Source organism: Asparagus officinalis, chromosome 8 (assembly GCF_001876935.1).
Source record: "Asparagus officinalis chromosome 8, Aspof.V1, whole genome shotgun sequence".
Classification (NCBI taxonomy): domain Eukaryota; kingdom Viridiplantae; phylum Streptophyta; class Magnoliopsida; order Asparagales; family Asparagaceae; genus Asparagus; species Asparagus officinalis.
This window is the reverse complement of record NC_033801.1, coordinates 11,804,836-11,825,298: the sequence shown is the minus strand read 5'-3', so window position 1 is coordinate 11,825,298 and position 20,463 is coordinate 11,804,836. Positions and strand designations below refer to the sequence as shown.

At 35.8% G+C, this 20,463-nt stretch overlaps 1 protein-coding gene across 1 annotated transcript in view; it reads right to left on the bottom strand.

Moving 5' to 3' along the window:
- LOC109820863 (leucine-rich repeat extensin-like protein 2) overlaps positions 17,936-20,463 on the bottom strand; it is a 9,216-nt gene continuing 6,688 nt past the window's right edge. Inside the window, 5 exon segments of the mRNA XM_020387058.1 lie at positions 17,936-18,648; positions 19,890-20,021; positions 20,024-20,104; positions 20,107-20,244; positions 20,246-20,425. Of these exon segments, the coding sequence (XP_020242647.1) occupies positions 18,388-18,648; positions 19,890-20,021; positions 20,024-20,104; positions 20,107-20,244; positions 20,246-20,425 (792 nt within the window). The 3' untranslated portion in view covers positions 17,936-18,387.

The window sequence follows — 20,463 nt, the reverse complement described above, 5'->3', positions numbered from 1 at the left end:
TGATGGCAGCGTGTCAGGAGCTGGAGTTGAGGTGGCTGAAGTGGTAGAAACTGTGTGTGAGCTGGGGAGTTAATTCTATTACAAACAGCTGGAGAGTTAGTTCTGTTGCACACGCAGTTAGTTGTGGGTGTTTTCTCGTTAGTTCCGGTTGTTTTCTTATTAGTTCTAGTTCTGGGTGTCTTCTTGTTAGTTCTGTTGTGCACGTGCACAGCTCTTGAATTGTTTGTATAAATGCGGAGCTTGTAAGAGAAGGAGTTTAATAAATGAATAAGAATCTTGTTTCTTCCTCAAATTCGACTCATGTCTACTCTCTCTCTATCTTCTCTCAATTCTCTCTCAAATTTCCTAATTATCTATCTTGTGCACTTCCTTTGAGATTGTTACAGGTTATTCATGACCAGGAATACTGCAAGAATGATCAATAGGGGTTCGGGAGCCTCTCAATTGGTATCAGAGCAGCTAGAATCTGAGACTGGAGATGAAGATAACATGGCGGATCTTGAGGAGGCTTCTGCTGATGAGGCGGTTCAAGCTGAGAGGCTCACTCCAGTAGATGATGCGATCAGTCAACAGCGCTCGCTCCACCAACAGACATCTGCTAAGGTAGAGGAAATTTCTACAAAATTAGATGAACCGGCTTCTCAGATGAGATTTTTGATCCAAGAATTCCAAGATTCTGACCAAGGGGTCTTAGGTTCTAGGCCAAGGAATGATCGCCAATTCTTAAGTTCAAGATCATGAGAGGACAGGGAAATTTCCAGGCCAGGGACTAAATATTCAAGCAAGAATGGATACGGCCACGGCCCTATTTTCTAGAAATCGAAGAGAGGCTGATTCTCATGGAGATTTCCAGCCAATTCACAGTTTTGGTAATTTCTCAACCCAAAAGAATTCCTTCTTCAACAATCAAAAACTTGTTCAACCAAAATCTCTGTGCCTAGATTTCCCTTCTTTCTCTAGTGTTGAGAATATGATAGCATGGTTAGAGCAAACGGAATAAATTTTTGATTATTATGATATTAAGAGTGATGAATGGGTCAAGGTCTGTTCATTCTACTTGGGAGATGAAGCTCTACAATGTTATAGATGGCTAGCTAGAAATATTGAATATTACAATCAATGAGATGGTTTTAGGGAAGAGTTAATTACCAGATTTGGTCCTAGTGAGCTTTCAAGACCATATGATGCCTTCTCTACCATGAAACAAACCACTACAAATAAGGAATATCTGGGAAGGTTTGAACAAGCATTGAGCCTCTTAGATGATCAACCTTCTAGGAGACATATTCTTGAAAGATTCATTAGGAGGTTTAAAGATAAATTGAGGTATGAGGTGGCTGCTGCCAGACCCACTTCATTGAAGGAAGCAGTTTCCCTAGCTAAATTGTTTGAAGATAAACATAAGAATGAAAGGAAACCGCCTGATATCTCAAGTCCTCATCACATGGAAACAACATACTGCCTTGGATTCTACCTGGGAATCTTATTGGAATTTAGTTAAGAGATTTCCTACTTTTAACCTTGAGGCAAGGTCCAAATTAGGGAGGGGAAATTGTCAGGAGCTGGAGTTGAGGTGGTTGAAGTGGCTGAAACTGTGTATGAGCTGGGGAGTTAATTCTGTTACAAACAGCTGGGGAGTTAGTTATGTTACACACGCAGTTAGTTCTGGTTGTTTTCTCGTTAGTTCTGGTTGTTTTCTTGTTAGTTCTAGTTATGGGTGTTTTCTTGTTAGTTTTGTTGTGCACGTGCACAGCTCTTGAATTGTTTGTATAAATGCGGAGCTTGTAAGAGAAGGAGTTTAAGAAAGGAATAAGAATCTTGTTTCTTCCTCAAATTCGACTCATGTCTACTCTCTCTCTATATATATATATATATAAATATATCTTCTCTCAATTCTCTCTCAAATTTCCTAATTATCTCTCTCGTGCACTTCCTTTAAGATTGTTACAGGTTCTTCATGACCAGGAATACTGCAAGAAGGATCAATAGGGGTTCGAGTGCCTCTCACAGCGACATCAAGAAAATAGTCAAGGTTGTAGGCCTCATGAATACAAGAAGTTAGTTTCTCTTTGAAGCCGTGGGACATAATTCGGTTTTTCAGTATGCTCTCTTTTTGTGTTCCTTCTTCGAAGAAAGATTGTATATGATCCACCCAATGGCAGCAGTAAACATTAAGACGGGCGTTGCAGGCTGAAGCAATAGATTCAAGAGGTTCTTGATTTGGCTCTCTATTTGGTTCGCTCTACATGTGTTAGAGATTGTTAGAGAGATTAAGTGCTTTCTAAAGTGTGATTTAGGATCGAATGATTGAGAAATCTCCAAATTGTATTCCTCACAATTTAGCAAAGCTATTCTTTTCATTCGCCTGTGGACGTAGGTTACAAGCCGAACTACGTATATATGTGTGTTATTCGTGTTCTCAATATTTTTCATGCTTTCTTGTGATTGATATTAGTCTATTACTGAGGATTTGTCGTAACAATGTGTCTTCTGCTTTCTTTACCTAGAACTCGTGTATCTTAATGGGATGCTGCTTTGTGTAGTATGTCTGCGGGATGCTTATTCCCTTACATATTTTTGCAATGCAATGGTATTGTCATTTATTCAAATGTGTGATATATGCATATTTATTTGTCTTGTGCATGGTGTAACATTGGTAACAATTATTGGGGTCTACCCGCCTCCTCAAACCTTTTTAACGATTTCAAGTGTGAAAGAAAAAACTTACTCAGGGGGTCTATTCACAGAAGTAGAACATCAGGGGGTGTATTTGCAATTGGTGGTACTACAAGGGGTCTATTCCAAATTTACCCCTTTTTAAAATATGAGGTAGTTATTGTGATGCTCGGGTTGATGTTAATTGTTGTTGCTTTCACTCATCCAGAGCAGCCCAGGAACTATAATAAGCACATTTACTTGGTAAATCAAAATGAAATGGGTTGACGCAGTAGAACTAACTAAAGACAGTTGATTTTAGCTAAACTGCTGCTTCATGAAGTCGAGTGCTACTTGCATTCTCTCTTTCTAAAAATGGCAATTCGGGCGTGCTAAGCGGTAGTCAATGAGTTAAGGGGTGTTAAATTCCAACTGAAGGTATATATGAGGGGGTTTATGTGCAATTTCCCTATTTGTAAGCTTTCAGTTGTACCGAGCAGATTGAATGGAGCTGGTTACTGTTTGTAAAGGCTCGAGCTGTAAATCTTTCTCGAGTTTTTGAGTAAGAAAGAATGCAACTAATCGTTTTCGTATTTACAATCTAAGCCCTGAATCAAGTTGGCATTTTTCCCATGCTACTTACGGCTAGGAGTGTCCATTCGGCCCAAGGCCCGGGCCCGGGTTTGGCCCGGAAACCCAGGCCAAACCAGATTCCGGGTCCGGGCCACATTGTTGGCGCCCGCATCGGGATCGGGCCAGAGTAGTCGGGCCGGGTCGGGCCGGCCGTAACGGTCATTTTGACATTTTGACCGTTTTGCCTCATAAACGGTAAAATTTTAAGGGTATTTTGATCAATTGTCTAGGGGGCTGCATCTATAAATAGATAGGGTTTTCACCTATTTTTCTCATCCAAAACTTATCTACTTCTCTCTACTACTCTCTTATACTCTTTAATAATCGCTTTAGCTCTCTAATTATTTAATCAAATGGCTTCCTCATCTGCTATGAAGCGCAAAACCCAACTCCCGAAATGAGTTCTCCTACTATAGGAGGTACAGCGACTACTCCTACTCCTACCGATATTGATCCTAAATCCGGTGACGACGATTCTACTACACCAAGAGCTCCTAAAAGGCTGAGATCCGATGTGTGGAATTTTTTTGAGAAGATAGATGTCACCAGAGATGAACACGATAAGCTTCTCACCCAGAAGGCTAAGTGTGCGTTGTGCGGACATATTTTTCAAGCTCATCATAAGAGCGGCACCAACCACCTCAAACGCCATTTAGATAAACACAACAAAGGTCAGACTCCTCAATGTGATATCCGACAACCTATGCTCTCTCAATCCTCATCTTCTGATAGTCTCGTTAGTTAGAATTATGACGCAGCCCGAGCCAGAAAATGCGTCATCAGGTTTATCATTCTTTAAAATCTTCCTTTTAAATTAGTAGAAAATAATAAATTTAAAGATTTATTTACAGATGGTTTTTACCCCGTATTTAAAAAAAATTCTCGCAAACTTGTCAACGTAATATTTAAAAAAAGTTATCAGGAGGAACAAGAAAAAATAATTTCTTATTTTTAAAGTTTAAACTATAAATTTTCTTTAACTTTTGATATTTGGACATCTAAAACACAAACTGGTTATTTATGTATCACAGCACACTGGATTGATGAAAATTAGCAAATATTTAAAAGAGTTATTTCTTTTATTGTATTTGAAGAGTCGCATACTGGTATTAATGTTGTAAATTTAATAATTGAATAACTTTTAAAATTAGAAATATCATAAAGAATATTTTCTTTTTCACTGGATAATGCAAATAATAATAATGTAGCTGTTGATTTTATCAAAACATCTCTGTAATTACCATATCATGGTGATCTTTTTCATCTTAGATATATCTGTCATATTTTAAATTTAATTGTTCAAAGTGTATTTGATGAAATTAAACCCATGATAGAAAAGGTTAGGTCAGTAACTTATGCTCATAATGCTTCTGAACAAAGAATTAGAAGATGTAAACAATTCTGTAAAAGAAAAAATGTAAAACCCAAACTAATTCCAAAAGATATTGACCATAGCTGGAATTCCATCTATGCAATGTTAAGTGTAGCAATAGAATATAAAAAATTATAAATAATTTTATTGCTTTTTATATTTCTAGTTCTAGCTCTGGTAGCATGTATGGAATAACTAAAGATGAATGGACAGTTATAAATAATTTAAAAGAGATGTTACAAGTTTTTTATAATGCTACAATATTATTATCTGACTGTTATTATCCAACCATTACTTTAGCTGCTTTATAAATTTTAAATATTCAAAAAAATTGATAAATATCGTATGGATGATTATTTTGGAAATATAATTTTTCAAATGGAAAGTAAATTTAATAAATTTTTTATGCTTATTCCTGTTATTTGTGGTTTGGGGGTTCTTATTGATCCGTGTTTGAAGGATATTGGCCTTCGAAGTTTGTTAAATTTCTTGTATGATAATATGATTATAGATACTAATGATGGTCAAATCATTACTGCTACTACTCATCATAATACTACTAGAAATTATTTTTAAAGATTATATGATGAGTACGCAGCTAAATATGGTGTAGCTACATATTAGTCTACAGCTTCTGCTTCTACGAGCTCAAGTCGGGGCAAAAGTGTAAGTTTTAATAGGTATGCAATGGTAGCTGAGCTAACTGATGGATCTGGACTTGGATCATCAGCGGAGGTTTCTGAAATTGATCAATATTTAACTATATCTTTAGTTAAATGTCAAAATGATAGTTTAGATATTTTGCAATTGTGGAAAGTATATGGAACGGTTTTCATATCCTATACTTTCCATCATGGTTCGTGACTTACTAACAGTGCAGGTTTTCACTGTAGCTTCGAAATCCACCTTCAACACAGCCGGACGTTTGATCGACGACCACAGGACATCGTTAGATCTGTACACTGTACAAACGGTGATGTGTTTATAAGATTGGTAGAGGTACAAGAAGAGAACGCAAGGCATCGATCGGATGGCTAGTATTGAAGATAAATTTGAAGAGTTGGAACTAGCAGATAGATATAAAAAATAAACAATATTCATCAAATTGTAATTTTAATTTCTTAACTAAAAATTTGTAATAAATTATTCTGAAAACAGTTGCAAATAATAGTAATATAGGTGAGTAGGTACTAACCTAGTTGGGATGTACTCATCTATTGTGATGCGACGAATTCCAAAATATATTTATAATTATAAATGATTTACTGATTATTAATAAAAAAGTTATTTTTATAATTTTAATTTTAATAATTTTTTGTATTTATAATTTATGTAATTTCAAGTGATTAATAATATCATTGTTTTTTATTAAAATTTTGTATAATTTTTTTTGAAATTTGAAAGGAAAAGAAAAACTTAAAAAATTTTGAAAAACAAAAAAAAGGGGTCGGCCCGTGCCTGGCCCGCTCGGGGCCGGGTTCGGGCTCCCGTTTTGCCCAGCCCAGGCCCGGTTTTTCTGATCGGGTCGGCCCGATCCGGCCCGTTTGGACACCCCTATAGTTACAGCTTCATGTACACACAACACCTGCATTGTTATTGGTCAACTAAAGCTCATGAGTAAAAAATGGTCTTTTTTTGTACAGATCTCTAGATCCAAAGAGAGAAAGATATAGGTAATCAAATCCCATTCACTATTCCCACGTCTATAGTTTGTTCAGATGTCAAGGTCTACAATCTTCATCTCACATGCTCATCTCTATAATCAAATCCTTTGTTTCCTCCAATTTCCTATTGTTTAATGAAAACTTAAGCAAATTAGTCTCAATAATTGCCTTGAGCTTTGATGATTGCTCATCTCAAGTCATAGATCTTGTCAAAGTAATATTTGTATTCATTAGTGACTTGGTGATGATTTCATATTCTTTGGTTTGCAGATACTGAAGAATGTCAACATTGGACATTGGCAGTATTCTTGAAATAGAAATTGTGATTCATGTACGAAAAATAATTGCCGGAGCATGGAGCTCCTCAAAATTCTTGGGAGGAATGAAATGGTGAACTGTGTGGATTCATATGTCGCTACTTGATCCAATGCAATTTGGGAAATGGCCTCATTTTTTTGACACTGGAATTGTTTTTTGTACTTGTTATTCTTCTGGGTGTAATTTTTTTTTTCTTGAAAAATCTAAAGGAACTATTTTTTTTAGATATTTGTGTCGTATTCATTTGATTAGCAGTTTTAAATAAGCAGCTTAACAATTCAAATCATCGTGTCATCTGCTTTGGTTTGTAAAGTTTGTATTTCCGAAAATCTTGTTGCAAAAAAATCTGTAATTTCATAATTTTTCTTTTTTACAGCAATAAATATATATTAACTTTTATAATCTAGTGAACACATGTTCTCTTGATCAAGAACAGTTGGGCTAACTAATTTTTCCGGTGCATTAATCATTATGGCTAGAAGCATATGAATATATCTGCTATATTTATCTTAACCTACCCTAAAAAGTTAAAGTAAGAACATCTATGTTCCGGCACTTATGCTTGTGAACATCACATCTCATTTTTGACTCAATAAATATGTCACAAAAGAAAAAAAAGTACTTCCCCAACTCCTTTTGCTTCTTTTTCCTTCTTTTTATGTCAATTTATATAATAATGTAATGAATTTACAAGAAAAAACATGTAAAGATCCAACAAGCTAAAGATGATTCTCCGTTTAAAAATACTTTCCAAGTGAAGAAAGTACATGAAAAAATTGGAAATGTCTTCTAGTTTAATCAAGAGACCAATTAAAATAGAGGTATGTTATTCATCCCATATTTGATTTCATGGAGATGAACCATTTAAAAAAAAATACATCTTACTCAAAAGACAAGGTGGAGGATTCTCTTACACACCATCATCAAATTAAGAATTTGTGTGGATCCCTCAATATTTCGCTTGAGTAGACATACAAACAAGTTACATGTGAATGCATGTAATATTTCTCTTTCCTCATTGTCTAATGCTATAATTAGCATGTACTAATTACACTTGGTTTTGTTAATAGAAAAATAAGCACTCTTCGATCTACTACCTTTTCAACCCATTTGCACAAGTTGGAAACACAATCAATGAAGGCACAACACCTACAACATTATACTAAGAAGGATTAGGATCCGCAATATCTTGTAATATTTGGGGCTCCCATATTCATCATCATAATCTCCATATTGGTAAACATTATATTTCTTAAATTCTTTTCTCTATACTTCCTGACTGCATACTTAATTTGTATACAATAATCTCTAAGAAATATCTTGCAGTTAGCAAATAAATTTTTTTTAGAGGTCTGATTAAATTTATTGCATCCAGCCTTAAATAAAACACTGACCTATGCATAAGGTTCACATTATATCTCATGAAGAGAGCAGATGGAGATGGTCATGAAGATGGTGGAGATAGCATGAGTGCTATAAATGTCATCTTTTCACCTAAGAGTTCGGAGACAATATATGAAATCCTTTCTTTTGTAGTATCAAGTTATCAATAGACGTTATTTTCATTCTTTTTCTTTTCTTTTTATTGAATGAACTTTCTACACGAGAAGAAAAAAGTATTCTTCGTTGAAAATAAATGAATGAATATATTAAAATCTAGCCAATATATAGTAAGCCAAACCCGAGTTTTGAACAACCCAAATGCTCATCTGCAAAAAAAAACATACATTTTTTGGTCAGAGCTTACACAAGTACCCGGATAGACCTGTAAATTTTATTAATATAGATGGCAAAAATAGCATTAACATATTATAAGAATGGATCATGGAGTCCTTTCAAAAAAAAAGAATGGATCATGGAGGCAAAAGAAACACACATATATATGACATATTGCAAAGGTTTACAGATATATATGCAATAGAAAGTTTAACAAAATACACTATGATTTTTAATGCATATTTGATCATGAAGAGGTGTTTATAAAAGGGTATTTACATTGTATTAGGAAATAAAAAACTATATAAGAATTGTGAAATATAGCATTACTCAGAAAAATAAAAGCATTTGCTTAGATCTACATGCACAAGAAAGTTTAACTGTATTAAGAATTAAGAGGATATATGAAATATTTAACATTGTGAACCATCTAATTTGCTTTTTCAATAAAATATAGCATGTTTTCTTTGTACTAGTTTTTACACACGTGCAATGCACGTGATTTAATACCATGATTAAGTATTTTTGACAGTTTGTGCTCATTTTTTTCTTTAAACTCTTACATCCCGATTATTTTTTTATATTTGTTTAAATGGGATACACCCAATTTAAATTTTTATGTTGATATTTGAATTGATAAAAAACAAATATAATTTAAAAATAATTTGAATTTTCATATTATTTTTGACCGATATGAAACTAAGCTTTATTTGAGAAAATATAGCATTGCAAAATAAAAAATATTAAAATAGTGTTATACAAGGAAGGTGAATATTTAAAACCAATATGGCAAAATGATTGATTTAAAGTATGTTAAAACGATACAAAAGAGAATATGAAGTTTATTCCTAATCATTGATAGACTTCATAAAAAATATAAATTAAAGATTAATGGTAACTATAGTTTACTTTTATATAAAAACATCCACATAAGAATATAAAAGTACTGAAAAAATTCATGAAACTCCCTTCTAAAGATTCCTAATTTCACTCAAAATAATTAAACTATTCTATAAAATATTCATAAAATATTGTTTTTATTTCTTCTATTTTATTTTTTATTGAGTTAAGATCAATCATTCTTCAAGTTTATCATTTATCATTTCTCGAACAATTCTAGAGTATTGTCTTCATCATCTATATCAATTGTGACATCAGGCTAATTTTGTATTTTTTATGCTATTATCTTTCCTGGACTCGTTAATTTTTTATCATCTCATTTAACATTACAAAAAAGTCAAATGTACTTATGATGTTCAACACAAACTGCTCAAAATATAGACTTTGATTTTTTTTCTATTTTAATGAGAATAAATATTAATTTCATATATATAAAATTCTTTGTGTTCCTAATTTATTACTTAAATAAATTAGAAGCTATCTCTTTATTTTCCTCTAAAATGATTCTTCTGATATGCATCCAATAAGAATTTTTCTTATTTTAATAATATTATCTTTGCTCTATCCCTGTCATTTTTCATAAAGATCTAAACTAAATACCTGCATTATTCATTACCAATTTCTCTTAGATCATAATATTAATATTTAATTTGAAGAACACAGTATGGAATTTATGAATACTTACTAATTTTTCTTATGTCTTCCATGGAGATTTTTTCTTTGATTAGGATAAAGTTATTAAATTATTTTTTAATGTAACTCATTCAGTGCTTCATTAATAGATATGTCTTATGTTAATGCCAATTCAAGTGATTCATTGACGTTTTCTGAATTTTAGATTTATTTCCATCACTTTCCCATTTGCAATGGAAATAACTCAATTCTTTTAAAGTTATCTCTAAATATTCTAATAGTTTCTCCATATGTAATTCCTTTTATTCTTTTACCCTATAAATATTATTAACGTCAAAGATTAAAGTTTCTAAATTAAAATCAATTAATGCTAAGGTATAATATTATAGTGTTTTATCATTTCTATGGATTTAAACATCTATCAATTAATGTTACGAATGTATTTTGGCTACCCCAACTTATTACTAAAATTATATGAAATTACTTTAATTTATATAGTGCCGATAATTTTTCCGATAATTTTTAATCTATGATATTTTTAAAAATTTTACGGATGTTTTTAATCAATTCTTATTGTTTTTGTTTACCAGTATTAACTTAGACTATTCTTAGATGCTGAAAATGGATAGTAAATCCCTAAATTAGAAATTTTAATATATATATATATATATATATATATATATATATATATATATATATATATATATATATATATATATATATATATATATATATATATATATATATATATATATATATATATATATATATATATATATATATATATATATATATATTTTTAAATTTTGAAGGAGTTTTTTAAAAATTTTGAGGTTAATTTTGGCAAATTTTAATTTTTTAGGTGTCTAAGGGTAATATCTTGAATTCATCTTATTTTATTTACAAATTTTAGAATTTTAGGGTGGCTTTTTATAATTTGAACTTTTGAAGGTGTTTCTATAATTTTTGAGATATTGAGGGTGTTAATTAAAAAATTTAAATTTAAATGTCAAAAATTTTAGGTGTATCATGGTAATCTCTTGAATTCATCTGTGTTGTTTGTAAGTTTTAAAATTTTAGAATTTTAATGTGCTTGTCTGTAATTTAAACTTTTGAGGGTGTTTCTATAATTTTTGAGACATTGAGGTGTTAACTGTAAATTTTAAATTCTTTGCAAACTGATGTTAATTTTTTAATTTCATGTTTTTTATTTTAAGTTTTGAGACATTTGGATGAGTTTTATAATTTTGAACTTTTCAGGGTCTTTTCTGTAATTTTAAAACTTTTTATGGTTTTTTTGCAATAATTCATGTATTATAATATGTTATCTACTTGTAATTTCTTTATCTTAACAAACTAATATCATTTTTATGTTTTATATATTTTATTAATATTATTTTTTTTAAATTGTTAAGCTAAACATGGTTCACATAGGATTAGGATAAGATATAATTATGATTAGGATAGATTAAGATATAAATAAAATATTCAAAATAGTGAAGGGTAATATTGACCATTGAAAATTAGAATTTGATTATAGATAAGATAGTTCAAACTATAAAGGGGTATATTTGTCTAAAAAAGATTTTCCGAACTCGTGCTTTTAAAGAGAGTATAATATAATATGATATGATATCAAACAAAATACTCCTTGTTTTTTAATCTCGTAGTTGCTTGGTACGTGTCATGCATTCAAAGTAGATTTATTCGTTTATAACTTGTTGCATTTCTTTCTTATAGATGATATTAAAGTTAGAACTAGAAAAACAATTGAAAATTCTAATCATTCATGAAAGAGAAAAAAAATTAAAGAAGGAAAAGAAAAGTAAGAGAGAGATATTTTATTTACTCTTTCATCTCCATGCTCAATCTCCCAATGTCTCTTTTCAATATTCTCTTTTTATCACAAAACTTTAAAAATCTTCCATAAAGTAATTAGAATTTTCATTAATAGCCAGTAGCAAACTCTATCTAATAATTCATAGACTAAAGATGCTAAGGAGGACATAATTAAAGCTTTAAGCTCACAAAATGCCAAACCATGGAAGCAAGCAAGGAAGGTGATCTTAGATTCTTTCAACCAAAAGCTAAGCTAATCAAAACTATGATACAAACCACTTTAATTAATAAAATCCATAACCAGTTTCCTTCTAAGATTAGACAAAGGGATAATAGTACAAGAATCTTATCTTCTTTTTTCAATTTCAACATACAAATAGATGAATCAAGTTTAGTCATGGGGGGCACATGGGCTCTTGAGTTTCTTTCAATTATAAACTGCATTTGCATTAGATTTGTGTTTATTTAAATTCTTCCCACGTTTGCAACTTAATTTCCGCATGCATTATGATGTTATGGGCGCTTTTTCTTGGAGTTCTCAATCATTCTCCAACCAAAAAAGTGCAAAATGTCAAAAATAAGTGGTCCCAGTTAAGCCTTTTTGTGAGTTTATCTTCGTGGTTCTACTTATTGGGGTGTTTTAAGTACTAAAATAGCGGATTTGGACTTGGCTTTAATCTTTACGGATCACGGTTACTTTGAATATTTGGATTGAGTGCGGATATAATATTTGCATGTGTCTGTTAATAATGTAATTTTAAATTAACTGAGAATAAAACGTAAACTCTATTAGAACTTTATCCGAGTTTATTACTTCTTCCTTCTTTTCTTTTTTTTAATAAATTTAATGTTAAAGATCACACTCTCTAGCCCTAGAGTGTAATCTTTTAGACCAAAATTAGAGTTTTATATATGGACAGCAATTTATTATTTCATTTTTTGGACATTTTAAATGTAAAATAATTTTTAGAAAATACTCGTTTTTTGCTTTAAATTTGAGTAACCTTCTATCGACACGCGCTCTTCAGTCCTTCCTACTCCTAGCTGGAAACCGTAATTAGCGGAGTAAGGAAGACGGTTTATGTATTGTAAGTCAATTATTATAGCTAATTATTGATTCATTGTTAAGGTGATAACATGTTTATAAACTTTGTCAACTTTTCTAAGTGGGAAGTTTGTTGGCATGTAGACTTTCATATGTAACGTCTTATTGTTTTTGGCGAAACAAAACTACTATTTAGTCTCGGACTCTTCTATTGAACCAATCCGTTCGTTGAGTATGATTTGGTTAATTAAAGACTTTTGGAATTTCGTTTTTATTTGGATTGAAGAAAGTAATAAATTAATTAATTAATTACAAAAAAACTAACCCAATTTGAACTTGCTTAATTAATTTTACAACTAGAATATCTAGATACTCTTTGTTACTATATATAATGAATAAGAATGTATTCTTAAATTGTAAGTTTAAATAATTTATCTTAATTCAAGTCGCATTGTCTTATAGAAATCTTGCTCTTTCTACTTCATATTTACAGCGTCCATGTAAGCATAGATCGCCTTTTCAATTGAACCCAATCATATATCCTTTTCAGTTCAATGCGATCAAAAGCTGACCCAATCTGAATTTACCATTTCAAAGGTTGAGATATTATTAAGATTTGTTATTCTTAAGGATGGGATGACTTGGGTTAGTAACGTAGAATCGGGACTCATTATTACTTAGAATTAGGACTTTTTCCCTACCATGGGTGCAATTTTTTAAGAACTCTCACTGTGAGCATATGGTGGGTTATCCTGCCTCAAACAAAAGAAGAAAATGAGAGCACTCACCGTAAGTGTGTAGGTTCTTGACTGTAGAAACGGCAAAAACGGCGACGAAGTTCAAGGAAAAATAAAGTAGGAAACAGTTTGGGTGTTGTTCGGTCGACCGCGAGACAAGTGGCGGTCGACCGGAAACGTGCACACTACAGGGTGATCCTTTCGGATCTCTAGCCGGTCGACCGCGACGTCAAGTGCGGTCGACCGCGGACCCTGTAATCGATTATTTGAGTTTCTGTCATTCTGTCCAGTCGACCGTGACGTCAAGTGCGGTCGACCGCGACTTGGGTCTGAGCCTGGGCTTTGTTTTCTGACCCATTTCGTTTTTTTGTGTTGATATATAACCCTAAACATGATTATTAGTGCTAACTGGGACAAGATTTTGAAAAGCTTTTGAGAGAGTTTTGTGTATCCTTTGAGGGAGAAATTGTGAGAGATTTTGAGAGCTTTGTTTGAGGGTTTTTGGTGAGATTGTAAATCCTATTTGTATTATTTTTATCTCTAATCGTAAAAACTCCACCCTCCTTGCCCCGTGGACTTAGGCAACCTGCCGAACCATGTAAAATTCGTTTTTCTTGTTGTGGTGATTGTATTTTACTTATTGGTTGTAATCTATCACATTCTTGTTCGTGCTCTTTCGTGTGTTTCGAGTTCCGCTGCGCACAACATTGACAACACCTCACGTTACATAAAGACCACCCTTGAGATTGTCACATATGTCTAATTGTGTCATTACATATAATAGTCATATATATTGACCTTTTGTTTTACCTTACTCTCCCCTATTTTGCTCTTACAAAGAGTAAATAGGGGTTGGTATGGCCTACCTCAAACTTGACTTGTGTGTCACAATGTAGTCCATCATCAACATACATAGACTATAACGGATAATCTGAATGCGTATCGTATCAGCAATACGTCATCTATAAATTTATAGAGGAATACATCGACTCTTTTTTTCTAATTTTATTTACTAGAGAACAAAACTAACTTCACCCGTGTGACCTCGGTATATGCCAATGACGCAAAGCAACTCAAGGTTAGAGCAGATGCCACTATAATATTTATTTAAAAACTTAATATATAGCAAGTAGATAAAAATGTAGGTTTTTTCAGATGTTAGTCCCTTAAATCTTCAATAAAATCTTTAATAATCGTATATTAGTCCCTCAAATCTTGAAAATTGCATATTAGTCCCCCAAATCTTATAGGGTTTTGCAAAAATGGCCCTTCAAGTTAGATCATGTTAGATTTGGGGGGAGTATTCAGCTAAATCTAACGTTTGGAGTCAAAGCAACTATTTTAACCCTCTATAATGTTCCTCAACTAATTTCTTAATAGGTTTAAACCAAAATACGCGCTTAAAATAAATCAAGTCCACTTGAGTTCTTCTCCAATGATTAGCAAAAAAATTCTAACCCAAAGTTGAACTTCACAAGGTGCTGAAACATAAGAATGAGAGGTAGTTTGGTGATTGTAGATTTTGGGCTAAGAGTTAACTCAATCATGATTAGATTTTTTTAACTAAGATACTAATTGAGGAACCATTTTGCAAGACCCTATAAGATTTGTGGGACCAATATGCAATTTTTCAGATTTGGGGACGAATATACAATTATTGAAGATACAAGGGGCTAAAACATAATTTCCAATATTTGAGGGACTAATATGCAATTACTGAAGATGTAAGGGACTAAAATCTAAAAAAACCCTCAAAAGATGGGTTGGCAGCAATAAAGTCGTAAAATTTAAAAGAGGAAGAGGGAACCCTTACAAAACAAGTGAAAAGAAGTGGGAGCTCGTGAGATTCAAACCACGAGGGACCTTCTTCTCTCGGTCCCTTTCAGACAAAAGGCCAAGAAACAAGGAAAATAAAAAAGCAGGGCAACATCCAACTACCAACTGAACTTTTTATCAATCAGGGGTCGATTGATTCCACATCTTTTTCCCCTTTGTGACGATGAGAACCTAATGTGTCCCTATCTACTTCTAGGCGCTTGCATGAAACTATGGGCTCATAGGTGAACACCTTGCTTCTATGGAGGCATTCAGAAAATTTCCACTTGTTCACAAGAGGGCAAAAGAATGTTGATACCTTCTGCCGGAAAAAATCAAATTAGTCCCACACTTACATTTCGTTTTTGAAGTAGAAGCACGCATACAGAAAAATGTGAAAACAAAACAATGTCCTTGTTGCCCAAGAGCTTTGATGATTCTTCTTTATTTTCACTTCTTTCTCGTCACTAGCGCTGAAATTGGTACATTATCTACTACTCTATACAAACGGGAGAACCTAAGATTCAATATTTATTTTACAGTAAATACTACGGTAACATTTACTGTAGCATTATTGTTGTTGCAAACGTAAAAACGGATAACGGGTTTCTTGAAAAATATACTGTAGCACACAGGAATACTATAGCATAAACGGGATACTGTATCAATTCAAAAAAATACTGTGACAGTTAATACCAGAATTACTTTAGTGGGGAAAAAATATAGCGCAAGGTGTTCACACTAATAGTAAAATAGAGCAATACATGGAGTTTGTAAAGTTTCTCAAAAAGAATAGTTTGTTAAGAATAGCAGCCAACTATTTGGCACGCTAATTAAAGAAGCACCTAATTTGCATGATTAGGCTAAAATATTTATGGTTGGACTTGGACCCAAAGCTATTGCTGGTATAGGTGGCCGCCACTCAAGGATGCTTGGCGCCACCTTCATCACATGGGAAGGAGGAATAAGGCTATTATTGGATGCAAGAATTTAGCCCTAAGATTAGTACTACCCTACAATATTAATCATATTTGTGTGTGACGATAAATTTGGTAGTAATTACAAAATGGTACAAAAAGATTTGTGTACCTACACCGCTTAAAGTTCAATTCCTTACACTACAGGGCATCCAACAAATTTATTAATGCCTTCAGAGAGGAAATTCAGTTTATATGAACATAAAAACCCAAACCAAACTTTGCAATTCTCTCTCGGTTTATTCTTAATTGGATAGTTGTTTTAATCGATAAAAACAAATAATTTGGGTAGAAGCTAGTTTAACCTTTAAAGGCACAATGTCCATAATAGTTGTTTTTTTTTTTATCACAGGAGACAATAATAGATCACAATCATAATAAAAAGGATACAAGATTGTGGAAGGACTAATTGCGAGATTAAGACACAAGTAAAAGGTAATAAAACTTAGCTCTCAATGCAATCACTATCAATTCATCTAGCTAAAACAAAAGAGCCCATAAAACGTCCTCTTTGGTGATAAATCTAGCAAACGAAAGAGAAAGGCTAAATATCAAGGGGAAAAAACCCTCAACTTTGGACGCTTAACAGAAAACCCCTCTTTAACTTTCAAAATATCAAAAAAAAAACCCCACTTAAGTATAGGGATTATCACGAAAGCCCCCTTTAACTTTCAGATTTTATCAGAAAACCGCCCTAAATCTGAAAGTTAAGGGGGGTTTTCTGATAAAATCTGAAAGTTAAAAGGGGAATTCGTGATAATCCCTAGGGTCAAGGTGGGGTCTTGTGATACTTAGCAGCCAAAGAGACTTTTCGCTTTTAACCTTTCCCCATCAAAACATCCTAATTCACCCCCAAACAAGAAAACGCATTATTAACCAGTTCAAATCTCATGTCAAAATCAGTAAAGTAAAGCTAAATATTAAACACACAAAAAAAAAGGAATAAATGATCCACAGCAGTGTGGAAGGAAAAATAGAGACAAATGAGATAAAATGAATTGATCCCAAACATGTGTGCTCTAAAAGTTGATATCGACGTGAACAAGTTGACGAACAATACAGCTTACATGATACAGACATGTACAAGAAAAATTGAGAGGCCACTTACGTACGAATATATATACCAGTGTATTACAACTCACGTTCGAAAGGAGCCAGAGCAGTATTCACAGCTAAGGCGTAGGCTGCGAACAAATAGCTAGCCAAGGAATTTCGCTGTTTCCATGGAATTTTCAGGTAGCCATGGGGGGGAAAAAAATAGGTTTCGCATCAATAATTCTGTCAGGATCAAAACCTTAAACAGAGAATCTTGTGTTTTTGTTTCTACGAAATGTTTGGAGGACGAAAATGAACGAAAATCATTGTTGCATCGGTAAAAAAAAAAAAATTCTGCATAAAACCCCTTTATCCTCCAATAGAATCCGAAGAAAAAAATAGCCCTTACATTCAAATTTCCATTTCAACCAGACAAAAACCAAAAAACTATAATAAAAATTAAGATTTGTTGAAATTCCAGCTTTTGAGCCAAACAGACTGAGCATCGATGCGAATAACAAACAGAAGAGCATCGATGCGAATAACAAACAGAAGGAGAATAATAATTTTACTCAAGAACAGAAAAATAAGGTATGTATACGGGCAGAAACAAACTCATTAGCCATACGAACAAAAGAATTTACAGAACGAGGCAATCCACACATGAATATCTAAGAATCCATAAGTAAGCATACTATGAAATCAAAATCCAAAGTAAAATAAAATAAATACAAAGTATAGTAGGAGGAGATAATACCACAGTTGTTCTAAATTCAAATCTCATGCTCTCTATACAAAGATCATTTTCCCTTGCAGTCTCTACTTTATCTCTCGGGCCATCGCCATAGCGCTTATTCACAACATAGATCAATCTCCAATGTCTTCACAATCCGAAACGAATATGGGGGAGAGTTTCTCCTTCCACCTCCCAAGCCTCTCTCCAATCTCCTAAGTATCTTCAACATACACCCCAATTGCAGAAAGAATCCCAAATGAATGAAATCATTAATGGCAGCTTTTCATAACGGAGGATGAATTCTCAAAAGAATCAATAGTAAGGGATACTAGGCGGCGGAGGCGACGCATAATGAACACCAATGATTGGGGGTAATGGTCCTTCATAGACGGGCGGAGGTGGTGATGGAGAAGGTGGTGGAGGTGACGTGTGAACGTATGGTGGTGATGGTGATGGCGACAGAGGAGGGGGCGAAATTGGTAAACAGGTGCCGATGGAGGGGGCAATTCGATAGCATGGAGGAGGGGGGGAGGGTGGTGGCCTCGATACAAGGATGGTTGGAGGGGCGGGGAACTGGGGGGAAGGTGGTGAGTGCATTGGTGAGGCAGGCGAGTGAGTCGGGGTGGAGGGGCGATGGGTTAGTAATAAATTGGTGGCGGGGAGAGTTTGTGAAAGGGGGTGGATAATTTGGAGAGGCGGGGGTGAATGATGAGGAGGTGGGGGTGAGGATGAGTGGCGGCGGTGAGGATGTGGTAATGAGGGGGAGGCGGCGAGAAATGACAGTGGGGGAGGGAATGGACGGGTGCGGTGGTGAGTTTGGTGGTTGTGGGGGGTGGTGGTCGGTACGCAGTAGATTGGGTGGCCGGTGGAGGTGAGAAGGGAGGCCGGTGGTGACATTTTACCGGTGGAGGTTGTGTGATGGGGGTGGTGTGATGGCCGGGGGAGGTGAGAATACCGCGGAGGAGGTGACGGTGGTGAGCGGAGAGCGGTGGTGGTGGCGGTGGTGGTGTGAGGTGAGGATGCTGGTGGCGGCGGAAGAACGGTGGTGGCGGAGACGAGGTGGTGGAGATGGAGGCGAGCGGCGAGAATACTAGGCGGGGGCGGAGACGGTGGGTGGCGAGAATGGAGGAGGCGGCGAGATAGCAGGCCGGGGGGCGAGAAGGCGGGGGCGGAGAACGGGCGGAGTGGCGACGGCGGTGGAGGGAGAACACCGGCGGAGGTGGGGACCGGTGGTGGAGGAGACGGAGTGGGGGTGGAGAAGCACGCCGGCGGAGGCGGGGGTGAGAGAACCGGCTGGAGGCGGGACGGCGTCGCTGGAGGCGGTAGGCGCGCACAGGCGGCGACGGGTTCAGCAGGGAAGGGGGTGCCGGCGAGGGCGTGGGAGAACAAACGGAGCGCAGCCAAAGCGACCCGCAGTCAACTGGGGCGCGAGAGAAACGAACCGGCATGCCTCGCCGACCTCTGCAGCCGGGCCGGTCGGCAGGCAGTTCCTCCGGTCGTCGATACGTACGCAGCGCCAAACACGACGGCGGCCGCCCGTGAAGAAATTGTACGCAGTAGGTGAAATTGAGCCAGCCAATTCGCAGGCTGCAAACCGCCCGCCGGATCGACCCGCCGACAGCATGTTGTGCGCAGCGTACAGCTGCTGCAAGCTCACCATCCCGCCACCGACCCCGGCAGCGGTCCCACGTATCTCGTTGTAGCTGACGTCGAACACCGTCAGCTGGCTCAGGCAGCCGATTGGAGCTCGGCCAGGCAAGATCTAATCCCGTTGTCCATCAGATGACCTCGTTTCAGTTACCCCGTCATGTTGCCCAGGCTCCGCCGGCACGCAGCCCCTGAAACCGTTGCCCGCGCAGGAACGGCGACCGACACCCCGGGGAGTTCCCGCATGTTGTTGGGGATTTGCCGAAGGCGAACCTGTTGTGGTTTATGAAGATCGGCGTGCGAGGTCCTTGTCGAAGAGCTCGCGGGCACCTTGGCCCTCGAACTCGTTTGTAGCCCTGATGTCGATAAACTTCAAGGGAGGGGAAGCCGGAGGACGACCCTAGGAACTTACCGGCGAACCGAATTGTTGCTCAGGTCGAGCTCGAAGCAGCAGCACTCATCCTCGTGCGAGAGGTCGCGAGGGATCGTGCCGCAGAAACGCTGTTTGGAGTTTATGTGGAAGAAGGGCCAGATCCCTCAGGAGGCCGAGCTCCTCGGGAGGTACCCGCGATGTCGGGCCGTGGTTGAGGTCGATGCCTGGCGAGACGCTCGACGAATCGGTTCGACCGGCAGGGGGCGCAAGAAGACGCCGTGTAGCCGCAGAAGCGAGCAGTTCGCATAAGACGAAGAAGCAATCGGTAGCCTGTACGAAGCAGTCCCGTGAGGCCGACGATGCATTAA